This window comes from Crocodylus porosus, unplaced genomic scaffold, assembly GCF_001723895.1.
Source record: "Crocodylus porosus isolate Cpor-Errol unplaced genomic scaffold, CroPor_comp1, whole genome shotgun sequence".
Classification (NCBI taxonomy): Eukaryota; Metazoa; Chordata; order Crocodylia; family Crocodylidae; genus Crocodylus; species Crocodylus porosus.
The window spans coordinates 40928751-40943683 of record NW_017728950.1 but is presented as its reverse complement, the minus strand read 5'-3'; the positions used below and the strand labels follow the sequence as shown (position 1 = coordinate 40943683).

Genomic DNA, 14933 nt, shown 5'->3' with positions numbered 1-14933 from the left:
TAGGATTTGGAACTGAGATTGGAGGGACTGGGCCTCTAATTGGGGGCATAAAGCCCCTAACACCAGCCTACATGAGGAATCGCATCTTTCCCCACGCCATGCTGAATGTCCTTCATGAAAAGCAGACAGCAGTTGGCAGGGTATTCTCTGAGGGAGCAGGAGCTCTCAAACTTGTTCACCCCTCTACCACAGTAGATTGAATTGCATAATGTGCCAAGCACAGTGCTGGGGTTATATAGACCGTTTCAGGCTGGACATAAGGAAGAATTTCTTTATTGTCCGAGCCCCCAAGGTCTGGAACAGTCTGCCAGCGGAGGTGGTTCAAGCACCTACACTGACCACCTTCAAGAGTAAATTGGATGCTTATCTTGCTATGACCCCAGCTGACTTCCTGCCCTTTGGGCAGGGGGCTGGACTCAATGATCTTCTGAGGTCCCTTCCAGCCCTAATGTCTATGAAATCTATATATAAATGTATATTGTAACTTAGAGAGACCATGTAAAAGGGAAATGAAAGAAACAGATAGTCTTAAATTATAGTTCTTATGCATTGTATGTTGGTGTTACTCTAATGGTATCTAGTGGAGACATCCTACTACAGAGCTTTGCTGAAATATAAATATGCATTCCATTAATTTTATTGTCCTTTTCTTTTCAAATCTTGAGAGAATAAAAAGAAATGTTTAAAGCAGCTGCTTTTAATTTTCACCTGCTAGAGAATTTAAAATTGCAGTAGCAACCAGGCTTGTTTAGTAATTTTAGATACTTTTCCTTTTAGAAAATCTTTTTTTTTGGGGGGGGGTTAAAACTATATTTTCAATAAAATGCAAAATGAAGCTTTAAATCTGAAGCTTTTTGCATCACCAGCTTGATTGCATTTCAACATTGTGCAAGTTGGTGTTTCATGCTGCTTTTCTTCTCCACTGAAAATTTGTGACAGATCAGTAACAAGCAACATTCCTATGTCATCTCTGTAAGCATCACGGGGCACATCTACACGTGCATTAATGTGTTGCTGTTAATATACATTAAATTTAGTGCTTCTAATAACAGGTACTAGATCAATGTGCATTGATGGGTGCTACCTCCCAGTAGCACTAGCAGGCTGTCTTTTAGTGACGCTAATGCACATTAGTGCATTGGCACGGCTTTTTCCGTGACGTGCTAACGAGCAGTAGGATTAGTCTACCTCCCAGTTAGTGTCTCATGTAGACACTCCCAGAGATATGTTTGAAATATTACAATGTAGCCAAGGAAGCAATCTCCAGCCCTGTTCTTACAGGGCTTTTTGTCTGACAGGGTCTGTTTTAAAGATATACTCTGGGTTTTTTTAAATAATAAGGTAATTATCTATTCACTTTGTATCGTTGGAAAGAGATTTGTCTTTGCTAGTTAGAAACCCTTGTACCATTATTTACAGTAGCATTTTGTGTACGTGGTGTGTGTTGAAAAGTCATTTGTAACTAAGCTCAACTTTATTAAGGTAAAATAACATTACTATTCACACTTTACAGACAGGGCAAAGAGACATGTTAGAGACATCATTTTATATACACAAATAGCCCAATTGAGTTCAGTGGGCTTTTGTGTGTACAAAAAATTATGCATGTCTAGTGTTTGCAATTTTTAGTATGCTGTTCTGTCCTGAAAATGAACAGTAGAAATTTTAAAAGGTTTCTTCTGTAGAAACTAAACAAGATTTTCTTCTGAATGTCAAACCTGTCTCTGGAAGCAGTAATAAATCTTATTTGTTGTTTATGCAGCTTGTAGAAAACAGAGGCCAATCAGCCGGTGCAGCAAAACTTGTTGAGTGCCTTTGTAGGTCAGACAAAGAAAACTGGCCTAAAGAATTTCAGCTGGCACTGCATCGATTAGGCTATGACCATGCATGTAAACTGTGGGATATGAAAGAAGGTAATTTGCAAATTATTTTCTTTATGCTTTTTTTACTTAAGCTTCTATTTTTGTATCACACACACATCTTGATCCAGAAGGTAAAATTAACTTGAAGGGATGTTATCAGCTTGAATGTTTTTTTAATTGGATTTAAAAAACAAACAAAAAACCCCCACCTTGTTTTCTGATACAGCCTCTTTTAAACAACTTGAAATTAAAAATCCTTAGGAATGTTTCTGCACATTTTTTTTGTACAGAATTTTTAGCTATAGAGAAACTGACTGTACACATAGTGCTCTATTGAAATGAAAACCAATTGGGGAAAAAGTATTTTGATAACTTCATTGTTTTCTCAGATGTTGCTTGTTTTTAGCTATGAAGGGTACGACTTTTTAATCTGTATCTATTTCACTGTGGACCATGTTGTGTGTGCCTGATATTTTAATAACCAAATGGAAAAAATATATTTTTTGTTTAATACTAGGCATTTTTAAACAATGTCTATATTTTTGTGGTTGGCTCTTATTTTGTGATTTATTTTATATTATTGTAACCAAGTCATAATTTTCTGTTTTTGATTGTTTATTTTATCCCCTATTGGCTATATTTTAAAAGCATATTTTTGTGACTTTGGGCTTCCACTAATAATTAGCTTAATAAAGCCAAAGTTTGCTCACTGGAGAGTGCTTTTGAATCATTGAGGAAATCATCTGTGTTATGGGCATTACAACTCTAATAGTTAAGAAGATTTGGTGGTCAAAGTGCTACCAGACAACAAGTACTTTTTGGAGCTGGACTACATGCTGTATTGAGCTTTTTTCTACTTCTCCAGCCTACCAATGACACTTTAGTTATGTGTTCTCAACTAAAAATGAATCAAAGGTGTGCATGGTTTGGTCTTGTGTGCATTGTCAAAATCCAGTGATAGTTTTATAAGAATGCTGCGGAACCCCACATGTTAGGAGGACCAAGTAAAATTTTAGCAGATGTTTTCAAGTTGGTCAGAAATAAGATTTTAGATATCTACACAAGGTATAGGAGTAGTCTTCCCATTTTGAGGAATGCAAAAGAAGACAAAAGCCTTGCACTGGTAAAGCTATTTAGGGCCCCCCAAAACATTGCTTTTCTTTCTTTTGGTTAACATCTGTAAGAGGTCTGCAATCTGCAGGCTGCTACAAAGAGAGGGTTGGTTCACAAGTTACCTCCTTTACCAGTCCTGAGGCTGGAGTGGGGTGGAGCAGGGAAGAAGCTAGACTTTTTTATATTTTTTTTCCTTTGCCTTTTAAAAAAGGGAAAGGTTTGCTGAATCAAGCTTTGAATTATTGAAGATGTGGGGCCTCAAAAAATTTCTCATAGATTGTGAAGCCAATCTGGATGAGGCATCCTTGTTTTTACCTCCTCTCTTCCAGCAGCCAACTATTTAGCTGATAAGAAGCCATCCTGTAGGTCACAACTTCTGTCTTGCACTGTGAAAAAGATGACACTTGAAAGCAGGAAAGATAGATAAGATGTTTCTCTTGGCATTGTTCAGGTAGCGATAAAGAGAAGGATGTTGAAATGAAGGATGACCAGGATGAGGAGAGAAGTGCCTTTGACATAACCGTAACATATTCTGAAGCAGGAGAAGTTGACAATTTCAGTGGGAATCAGTGTTCTCCTCCGGGTAAGTTATCTGGCAACTTAAATGTGTTATGACATTAGAATTTTACATTGTAGTAACCTCTTAAAGTGCATGTTTGTCTGCACACACACACACACACACACACACACACACACACACACACACTTTAAATGGCTCAAAAAAGCTGAAAAGAACTTAAAGTCTTCTCTCTTCATAGATTCATAGAAGTAGGATTGGAAGGGACCTTGTAGATCATCAAGTCTGACCCCCTGCCCTGGGCAGGACAGAAAACTGGGCTCAAACGACCCCAGCCAGGTAGACATCAAGCCTCCTCTTAAAGTCCCCCAGGGTAGGAGCCAGCACCACTTCCCTTGGAAGTTGGTTCCAGATCCTAGCTGCCCTGACTGTGAAGTAGTGCCTTTGGATGTCTAGTCTAAACCTATGACAACTTATGGTCGTTATTCCTTGTTACCCTGGGGGGGCGCTAGGGGGAGCAAGGTCTCTCCCAAACCCCACTGGTCCCCCCTAGTGAGTTTATAGACGGTCACCAGGTCCCCTCTCAGCCTTCTCTTGTGAAGGCTGAACAGGTTCAGGTCCCGCAGTCTCTCATTGTAGGGTCTGCCCTGCTGTCCCTGGATCATGCAGGTGGCCCTCCTCAGGACCCTCTTAATGCTGTCCGCATCACTCCTGAAGTGTGGCACCCAGAACTGGACACAGTACTCCAGCTGCAACCTGACCAGTGTTGCGTAGAGGGTGAGGATCACCTCCTTAGCCTGCTTGAGATGCATCTGTGAATGCATGACAAAGTGTGGTTGGCCTTCCTGACTGTGACCTCGCATTATCAGCCCATGTTCATCTTGGAGTCAGTAATGATTCCAAGATCTCTTTCTGCCACTGGGCTTTTGAGAAGGGAGTTTCCCATCTTATAAGTGTGCTGCTGGTTCCTACTGCCCAAGTGCAGCACCCTGCACTTGTCAGTATTGAAACCCATCCTATTTTCATTAGCCCACTCCTGTAACCTGTCCAGGTCCTGCTGTAATCTGTCCTTCCCTACTAACATGCCCATCAAACCCCAAATCTTGGTATCATCAGCAAATTTAAACAGGCTGCTTTTCACCCTGTCATCCAAGTCACTAATCACTCTCTTGATTTTTTTTGTATCTTAAAGTACTGCATACTTTGGGCATGATGTATATTGTATGCTACCCGACTTTTCCCTTCACCCATTATTGGCATTTCAAAGGAAAACCATCAGAAGAAAGTCAAAATAGTGACAATCTTGTTCTTTTTGCACATGTGTGGTTCTGCTGTGATTTGAGTCACCCATCACATGACCTGATAACAGAAGGAGATACAAGTTTCAGGTCTCTGTTGGTTGCTAACGGAGCTAAGCTGTTCCTAAATAATGGGGCTTTCATTGCAAACTTTCTGGCTTGAAAAGATAGGGTCAAGGTAAGGTCCATATTGATTCTACCAGGAAAGATTTCAAAATAGCCTCTTATCTTCCCTTAGAAAAAAGCCAGTATATAAGATTTAAAGGACTCCATGTTCCAGTCTGGTGTATGGCCTGTTTTAAAAAAAGTTTTCCCAATGCTATTTTGATTACAGATGTATACAACTTTAGGTCATAACTGTAGGGGGGATATATGAGTACTCTAACCTAATTTTGCTAATTTATGTTCTAGAAGTGTCTGAAGATCCTGTTTATGTACCAAAGAAGGCTCGAAGTTATCAGCTGGAGCTTGCTAGGCCTGCTATCAATGGGAAAAACACATTAATATGTGCTCCAACTGGTAAGCCTATGTTTGTTTCCAGTGTGCATCCCTGGGGAATGCCAGTGCCACTCGAGCTTTGGCACACGGCAAGTTACCCAGGAGCAGTAGGGGAGGCTGGGGCCAGCACTATGCTGGCCCCAGCAGCCTTACCTGGGGTCCTGGGAGCCTCCCAGGGTGCAGCCATGGCAATTCTGCTGGCCAGTAGCCACAGCACAGCTCTGGGAGACCTGGGTCTGCTTTTCAGCAGCACAGGCTACCCAAGTATGCACTGCACCTTTTTGGAAGTACTAAAGCATGGAGATACAGGAGGTCATGGCACTGTGTACATGGCACATAATTAGATTTTGTCACTACGTCACCATACCGGCACGCTATAACCAGGGAGCATGCCACTACAGTGATGTAGCTGGCAAGCATGTGTAGATATACTATCTGTCAACTCTGGGATAGCATGCAGACCTCCATATAGGGGGAAGAATTTGTAATGTCCATTGCTAGAGCCGACCCTAGGTGGATATGGGGCCTGGAGCAAATCAGTCTGTGTGGGGCTCCCTTAACACTGCATAGGGCCATGGTACCCCCGCAAAGGGATGGATGGTCTCTGTACTTCTCCTGTGGCATGGGGCTGAGCCGCCAGCTCAAGGCAGGCACCACGGGAGGGGCCGCAGCCGCTCCATCTGGCTCTGCAAGGCCCCCTCAAAGCGCAGGGCCCACGGCTGTCACCCCAGTTCTGCATACCCTAGGGATGGCCTGTCCATTGCTCATGTGTAGCCTAATAGTACATTATATGATCTTTGTGTGCTATCTTCCAAATATAGCAAAGGTTTTTGTGTGTCCATAAAATAAACAGTGTACAGAGCAATGCAAAAAATGGTACTAAAAAGTCTGAACCTGACTTAAAGGGCTCCTTGGAAAAATTGAAGAGTAACTTTGATGGGCCTTAAAGAATTAGAATTCAATGTGGGATCTCCCTAGACCTCACACTGTTTCCCTTCTGTCTGCCATTTCATGTTTCTGGGATTTTTTTCAATAATTTATTTTGACACCACCAACCATAGAAGGAATTAAAAAAAAATTCCATTCTAAAGAACTATTGACATTTTTAAAGATGCTGGTGGGACGCAAGAAACCCAAAATCATAAGGAACTGAAGTGAAATGAGACAATCAGTGTTCCAATGTTTGTTAGATTAAAGAGATCATAATTTAAAGGGAATTTTTATTTCTTTAAACTAATAAAGCTAATACTCTCTGAATGAGAGGCACAAGAGCCATAATCCTATGTACCTAAGGACTGTCAGTATGTACAGGTGTCTGTAAAATAACATGCATATATATAGTTATAGTTCTAGTACAGTGGTCTCCAACCTTTTTATAGTGCAGATCACTTTTTGGCACCCCAGGATCTATCCTGCCCTCCACCCCCTCCCCCTGCCACACCAAGATCGACTTTGTTGGTGACCACTGATATAGTATGTCTGTAATATGGTAGATAATGTACTTGATCCAGATATTTGATACTATTGTACAATTGGTGCTAAGCTAGCTTGATGCAAGTACAGGGGTCTTCCCAGACGGTCTTAAATTGTTAGTGCAATGTTTTCAGCATACAGGTTTTAAACATCAGCTGAAACCATTACCAAATTTTAAAAGCTCACCATAAGTCTGTAAATCTACCTTCTTGGTAATTTTGATTTGTTTTCGTCTTCCTTGTTTAAAAGGATCTGGAAAAACCTTTGTTGCACTTCTGATTGCTGAAAATCATCTTGAAAACATGCCTCCAGGACAGAAGGGGAAGATTGCCTTTCTAGCTACTAAAATTCCAGTATATGAGCAACAGAGAAATGTGTTCAAGCAGCATTTTGAAACCAAAAGGTAGGTATAATTCCATCCATGTCATCTGCGGCTTTGTTTGCTCTCTAGTTCCAAACAGTAACAATTAGAGGTTCACCTAAACCTGTAGGCAGACCCTATAGTTTTGGTCTCTAATAGACATTTTTTCAACAGACATTAAAAAAAAAATTGAACAAGCAGTGATCCAGAATCAGAGGTGGGAAGTCCACTTAATCAAACATCTCCTGATTAGGAGATGAAGAAGTGCTTCTCAAAATCCCTTTAAGGGTAAGGGAAAATTGTGTCTGAAAAACATCTGCTTAGGTACAGCAAAGCAGAACTCTTGTATAGACTTTATAACCTTCACTGAGAGAGGCTTAAAAGAACTAATTGCTGTGCACGTGCCTGTGAGCTTTGCAATGCTAAGCAGAGGTAAAGTGTTCTCTCTCTTGAAATTCAGACCCTGGGTTGGGTTGTGTTTCTGAACACAGTGAACTTTTTAAGTGAAGGATAGTGGTTACATGGAAACAACCAATTAAAAAATCATTGTTCTAAACCAAAGGCTTTTCATTTAGTGGCAGATGCAGATGCTTTACACTTTTTGAAAGCAAATTCCCTGCTCAAGAGTCTGCTTCAAAAACCCTTCGGAATTAAGAGACTGCAGCAAACAAGAGTAGGTTTTGTATTGGATCCTAGGTGTCTTTATGCACCTGCTGCTGAACCCTTGGAAACTAGTGGTTCCACTTATAAAATGTCACTGAACAGCAAGCTTTCTGAACTGACTGGCTTGTCAGCATGGCTGCCAGTGGAGCCTAGGGGGTGAATGTCACGATTGCGTGTCTCCTCCCCCCACTTGCCTGCCACCAGTTATGGCAGCAGTGAAAATACATGGCAAGCAGTGGCAGCATTTTGCTGCTGGGTTTCAGAGCTGCTGCAATGCAGTGGCTCCAAGCAGCCATGATGACAAGCCAATGAGTTCAGAGAACTAGTTGCACATGCACTGTGTAGCTGAAGAGGGGTGCATTTGCAGCCCCACACCTCCCCTGGATTTGCCCCTGTCCACTGTTAATGTCATGGAACACACCATTTTTTTCCCTTTTAGGTGTAAAGTTGGAGGAATTTGTGGGGAAACGGTTGGGGATATCCCTGGAGAAATGCTTATTGAACAGAATGATATAATTGTCTTGACGCCTCAGATCCTTGTGAATTGGCTTCAATATGGAACCATTTCTTCCCTGGCTATTTTTACCCTCCTCATATTTGATGAGTGTCACAATACCACTGGGAATCACCCTTATAATGTGTTGATGTCCAGCTACCTGGACCTTAAGTTTGACTCATCTGCCAGTCCACGGCCTCAGGTAAGGCATAGCATGGGTGTGTTGGAAAGAAGTTTCCTGGACTCATCAGGCTAGGGTTCAGCTTTGTAGCTGTGCTTTTTCATCTTGCTCCACTTTTCTCCCCTACAGTCCCATTTACTCTCACACTTCAACTTGAAATACTAAGCTTACTGATTTTTCAGGCACATAACTTTAAGTAGTGCTTTTCTTGTTTACCCAGGAGTGCTGATTCAGCAACATGAGAATTAATTGTTTTAACTTCAAGCTGGATTTCTTTGAAGGTTGCACAGGAGAAAAAGCACGTACTACAAAATGTTATCTCCTGAGCGGGGGGGGGGTGGGTCCTGCCTTGAGCAAGGGGCTGGACATCATGAGGCCCTCCTCCATCTCTACTTTTCTATGATCCATTTAACCTCTCGCCTACTGTCTTCCACACTGATAGAACAAAGTGCCACCCCTTTTCTAACTTCTCCAGTTTCATTAGAAAGCAACTTAAAGAAACTATGGAGGAACATTTCTCCTGCTCTGTGCATGGAAGTGTCCCTAAGTAAGGACCCCCTACTTCTCTGTCACTCTCTCTGTCTTGGGTATGCTTAGGGCTGCTCTAAGCCTGATAGCTGTAGCTCATTTTTGGGATTTGGCATGTGCTGAGCAGAAGTTGAGTGGGCAGGGCTGCTTCTTGATGGTGGTTCTGAGTATAGTACAAAGAAAGTGTAGATGTGTTAAGTAATAACTGTATGAATGATCCCAAATGGAAATTGCATATAGCATAGATGAGGAATGGTAGGAAAGATGAGAAAAATTTTGGGATGAAGAAAAATGAAAACATGACAAAGTAACAGCTACATTATGTAGAAAATTAATCCTTGACTTTTGTCCTCCATTTCCTATGTGTTAGTAACAATCTGAGTCAGATGGGGCCATCAGTTTTAGTGGCTGCTGTTTTTTGGTGTGCATGTGTGGGACAGTAAAGTAACTCTTCTGTATTTAAATGTGTACTCAGATTGTGGGTTTAACTGCCTCCATTGGAGTTGGCAGTGCCACTGACCTCATGGGCATAATGGAATACATCTGTATGCAGTGTGCGTGCCTGGACATACAAGTCATTTCTACCATCAGGGAAAACAGAGAGGACCTGGAAAAAATTGTATTCGCGCCCAAAAAAAGTAAACCTTTTTTCTTTTATTTTCCTGAGAGATTAAATATACCTTCCCTTAGGGCCTAGTTTAGTACCTCCAATGCAGCATGTAAGGGCTCTAGTCTAGACCCCTTCAGGGCAGCTTAAATCAAACTCTTAAAATTATACCTGTGCTCAAGTCCCATCAACTTCAATGAACATACTTAAAATGTTAACATGTGCTTAAATGCTGCTGTAAAAGAGGGATAGTTCTCTGAACTGGGTGTAAATTCAGTTTTGGTTGTCTCGATTTTCCTCTTGTCACTGACCTGACACAAATTAAGAGTACCTGCTCGGAAAACAGTGGAAATACGCAAGTCTAAAACCTCCCTAAGGCCTCTGATCCAACCAGGTGCTTAAGTATGTGCTTGATTTAACATTCATTCAATACCAAAAAATGTTAATTTGCCATATTAGTAAGCATCATAAGGACTGGCTCAGTTGTATGGAAGCATAATTGTTAAACTCTCCTGGCTGCCAGATACTTTCTGAGTGGGTGGAGAAAGGGCCCCAAAAGAACCTTCTCCAATTTGTGTGGCTTGATTTGAGGATCAGAGAGAACAGCAGATCCCATGCTTCTCTGAGTATAAAGGTAGCTAAGGCCCTTGCTGCACGTTGCATACATTACACAACTAACTGGTTAATTGTGCAATAAATTTAGATGGGCCACACCTGCAAAGTAATAATCACACAATTAAATGGTTAATTCTGTAATAAATTTTAGACCAGCCACATGACAAAAATGACTCTCCAGCTATAAAAAGAGCCAACAGTCTATGCAGTTATTGCTTCAGTTCTATAGCTGGTTTCTATCCAGCTTTAATTTGAAGGTGTGGTAGGGTCCTAACTCTTATTCCTTTAAGGACATGCCAGACGAGGTAGAACTATGTGCCCCCTACATACATACCCACAGAAATGACGACCTATATTTGGAATAGTAATCTATAATGCCAGGACTACTTTATCCCTGTGTACCCAGGACCTCCATCAGGTAAAGGGCAGGCCTGTGCGAATAGGGAAGTATTCAATTTGGATTCAGATTTGGCCAGTTCAGAGGACAGTGATTCAATATGGAGATTCAGCTCACTGCCCTGAATCAATTCAGCTAAATCGGCTTTGGAAGATTCAGCGCTGATTTGGAGATTTGGATTGGCCAGGGAGAGATGGGCACAACCAGGCAGCTTCAGGTTCTCCTGCAGATCCTTTGCCTGTGCCTGCTTCTCCCCTGACTGGGGGAGCTGTGAGAGAATCCCTTGTGGCTGCCCTGCCTGGCCCCATATCCCTCCTAGCCCCAACCTAGTCCTGGCACTTAAAAAAATAAAATAAATAAAAATAAAAGTAGGCAAAGCAGCAGTGATTGGGGCCTCTGGGCACTCGTGGCAGAGCCTCCCCTGTGCAGCGCAGGGTAGTGGGGGGCAGTGGGGATTGCCCCGCTGCTTGGCACCTGGGCGCTGCACAGTGTCTGGGAGCTGGGGCTGAGCAGTGCTGGGCTCCAGCTGACGCATGGAGCTACCCCAGCTCCCAGACAGCATGTGGCGCCTTGCTGAGCCCCTCTGCACCTGCAACACGGGGCAGCTGCCATGCGGGTGTCAGGTGGTGGGGCGATCCCCATTGCCCCATGCTGCATGGGGGGGGGCTCTGCCACTCCCAGTACTACCATGCCCCCATCAGTGCTGGGAGCAGGGGCTATACCCTTCTGCTGTTTGCCCACTTCCACCTGGAGCAAGCTGCGCCTGCATTGCGCTGTCCCCCGCCCCCCCGGCCCAGCTGGACAAATGGCAGAAGGGCAGAGCCCTCACTCCCAGTGCTGCTGTGCTCGTATCCCACCCCCCCCAACTTCGGCCGGGCAGCTTGTTCCAGTCCCAACCCTAGCACCAATCCCTCCCTCCCCCACGCCTCTTCCGTCCCCCAACCCCAACAGACTTACCAGCTGGAGGCAAGCCTGTTTACTCTATGTCCGAATCTCCAAAGTGGCTGAATCTTTTCTGAAGCTTTTCCAAATCTATTCGATACTTCAAATTGATTCAGAGCTTTTAATTGGTCTCCCAATTTGATTTGGTTTCAGAGGTTTGGTCCCCGAATTGGGCCAAATTTCCTCTGAATCGAATCAGCTGCTGAAGCTTTGCACAGCTCTAGTAATGAGCCATGCCATGACACAACATGTCATCCTGCTCCCTCTAGGGCAGCTCCACATTGCCTCCAATTAATGCATGATTGGGGGAAATCTGATGTGGTAAACCTACCTTTATGACTCCTGTAATTGAGCCTTGAGTGAGTCATAGAAGTGGAATTACAGCAGAAGAATGGACTGAAAAAAATAACTGGATATGTTAATAGCAACTTCTTAGAGCTGAAGTGCTCAATGTTTCTGCTATTACCTGGCTTTGGTTCTTATAGATACAGTCATAGCGCAGCATCTCAATAATAATAAAGGTAACTATGACCACACAGACCTGTAGCTTCACTGACATTCTTTTTGGAAGAACTACTCCCTGCCCCCATTTTCCTCTGTCCGCCATCCTTATCGCAGTTTAGCATGGTATTTGTTAACAGCTCTGGAAATGTGTTAATTATACAACTACTTTTGCTAATAACTGTTCATTTCCTTCTCTTCTAGTTGTCAGGCAAGTTAAGTTGCGCCCCCAAAACCGTTTTGTGGACATTATTTCAAGTATGATATCTAAGACTGAGGCACTGGCAAAACAGATGTACCCAATAGGTAAGATCACATGGAATGAAGACAATAAAGAGAATTGGCCATTCATTCTTAAACAGTATCAATAGCAAACTTCTCTTATTGCCATAGAGTTTATTCTCTCATCTTCCTTTTCTCCCCTTCTTGATCTACTCCTTCCTCCCTTTTACTATCCTAATATTTCTTACATAAGATAGATCACTTATGGAGAAAGAACTATTTTCTGTCATCCATGGCATCTTAATCTGTAAAGTCATTTGCATGTGATACTTGGTGAAACTATCTGCCTTAATTTCAGATTGCCCAGTCTGCCTACATCACATTCCACATCACTGTGTTGCTGGTTTTAGCTGTTCCCTGAAAACTAAGTGTATTGTTGCCTGTTTCTATTCAAGATACTCTGTCCCCTATTAAGACTAAAGATTTTGGAACACAAACATATGAACAATGGATTGTCACCGTGCAGAAGAAGTGCAGAGTATTACAACTGGAAGATAAGGAGGAAGAGAGCAGGATTTGTCATGCTCTTTTTACATATACTGAACATTTACGGGTAAGTGAATGACCCTGCCCCCACTCCATCCTTGAGAGCATGCAGTGGGCCCAATCCTCAGCAATATAAACTACTTTATTATGGAAGGAAGGCCACCTCAGGCATTTGGTAACTGGTGATTGTCACCCTTCTGGTGAAATGTCACCTTTACTTAGCATCTTTCATAAAAAGTGTATGTAGAAATTCAGGGTTACATAAGGTCTGTAGGTTAAATAGACATACTAACCCACTCTAATAAAACTGAGTATGGAAGAATCAAGTGGTGCTTCATTTACTTTAGAGATGTCTTCTCAAAGGTATACCACTGTATAATTAAATAATGAGAAACAGAACTTAAGAGTTTTTGCAAATAGCAAAAAGCATAAGAAAATTGCAGGAAGACCGCTAACTTTGGCCTTGATCTTGTGAAAACTTGCTGAAGTACTGAACTTCAAGCATCTGAGTAATTACATTGGACTCAGCACTGAAACGCATGTGTAAGTCTGTTTTGAAATCTGGATCAACATTTGTGGATAGGTCTGAGGCCTAACTTGCATTTTATTTACTGCAGTGGTAGCAGTAACTCTACAAGATTGGGTAAAGCCACTGTAAGGGAGATTAGAATCAGGTCTCCAATAGATACGAATTGGAACCAAAGTTAGCAGATATTTCTCTGAAATATAGAAACTGGTGTAGAAAGTGTATGTTTAGTAAAAATGGGTGAAAGGAGATCAAATATTTTAGTGCCTAGTGTAAAAGTTGCCTGAGATGTTTTATTAATAACAGTATAATTAAAATAACATACTAGCATTCCTGTGTAAATATTAAAGTATAAATATTTCAAATACAGAAGTCTATCTAAATGAAATTCACTGGATTTTTTTCTATGCTGATTAAACTTCTGAATTAAAAATTGTTTTAAGACTATCCTCATCTCTCCAAACAGAAATATAATGATGCCCTCATTATCAATGAAGATGCACGCACCCAAGATGCCTTGGCATACTTGATAGAATTCTTCAAAAATATCAAAAGCAGAGAGTTTGATGAGAGAGAGCAGCAGTTAACAGCAAACTTTGAAGGTACTTAGCCTGCCTGAAAGATGCAAGTACTAGTTAGAGACAGGCATCATTCTGAAGTGTCCAAGTCAGGCACAGTCCCTGTCTCCTGTCTTTCCAATGTAATGTAATGACTGGCCAGTTACCAGGCCTACAATTTGGGACCTTCAGGGTTAAAACCACAAGCCTGCTACCTTTCAGCAAAAAGGGTAGTAGCTAGCAGCTATTAACTGGTTAATCAGAGTCAACTCACTAGAAGTGGGTACGTTCTTTACATGTGTTACACCCGGATGTGGGTGGGTTGTGCTCAGGAGTGGGATTAGATTTTTCAAGAGTGCATTGAATAAGAACTGGGGGAAAAGAGCAGGCCTTAGAGTCACCAGGGGCAGCAACTTCACACTAGCCAAACTATTGCACACCTCCCCACCCCCAGGCTACACACTGCATGGGTGCCCTGGGTTCACACTCAGCTCCCCAGTCGCAGGCTGCCCTGCTTTGCTGTGCTGTGTGGGCTTCCTGGGTTGCAGGCTTCCCTGGCACCACAGGCTGTGCTGTGCAGCCTTCTTGGGTGGGAGTGAAGTGGAAGCTGGAAGAAGGAGTGGGAGTCTGGAGACTTTGGCTGCTACTGCAGCCAGAGTGATGTTGGGGAGGGCAGCTAGGTGGGAACCAGGAATGCAGATTAACCCCTCAAGGGCTGCCCATTGCAAAGCATAGAGCAAGAGTGGGATACATCTAGGAGGAGAACATGTTCTGCACTCTCTGATGCTCAGTTTCGTACTTCTCCAGTACTCATGCATAAGTGTTTTCTTCCAGTGCCTCTGGAATCTAGTCTGCAGCTGCTTGTTCCTTCTGTCTTTGCACTGTAAAATGCAATGCAACTGCTGTGGGTGCTTGTTAGTAACCATGCCCAAGACTGAGTGCCTGATAACTGGGACCTGTTTTTATGGTCAGATGCAGCATAGGCTTGACTCAAGTGTCCTAAACCTGGGTCAGTGGAAATGGTTAATGG

The 14933-nt window shown here is 42.5% G+C and overlaps 1 protein-coding gene across 3 annotated transcripts in view; it reads left to right on the top strand.

The window, feature by feature from the left end:
* The window catches only part of DDX58 (DExD/H-box helicase 58), a 38654-nt gene that overhangs the window by 13152 nt on the left and 10569 nt on the right, over positions 1–14933 (top strand). For 2 of the 3 annotated variants that reach the window (XM_019555280.1, XM_019555278.1), the window contains 9 exons: positions 1763–1918; positions 3432–3558; positions 5202–5309; positions 7011–7164; positions 8225–8483; positions 9466–9628; positions 12257–12358; positions 12730–12887; positions 13813–13948. In XM_019555280.1, coding sequence (XP_019410825.1) covers positions 1763–1918; positions 3432–3558; positions 5202–5309; positions 7011–7164; positions 8225–8483; positions 9466–9628; positions 12257–12358; positions 12730–12887; positions 13813–13948 — 1363 coding nt within the window. Of the gene's footprint in view, positions 1–1762; positions 1919–3426; positions 3559–5201; positions 5310–7010; positions 7165–8224; positions 8484–9465; positions 9629–12256; positions 12359–12729; positions 12888–13812; positions 13949–14933 lie in introns of all 3 variants that reach the window. The other variant, XM_019555279.1, reaches the window with a different exon arrangement.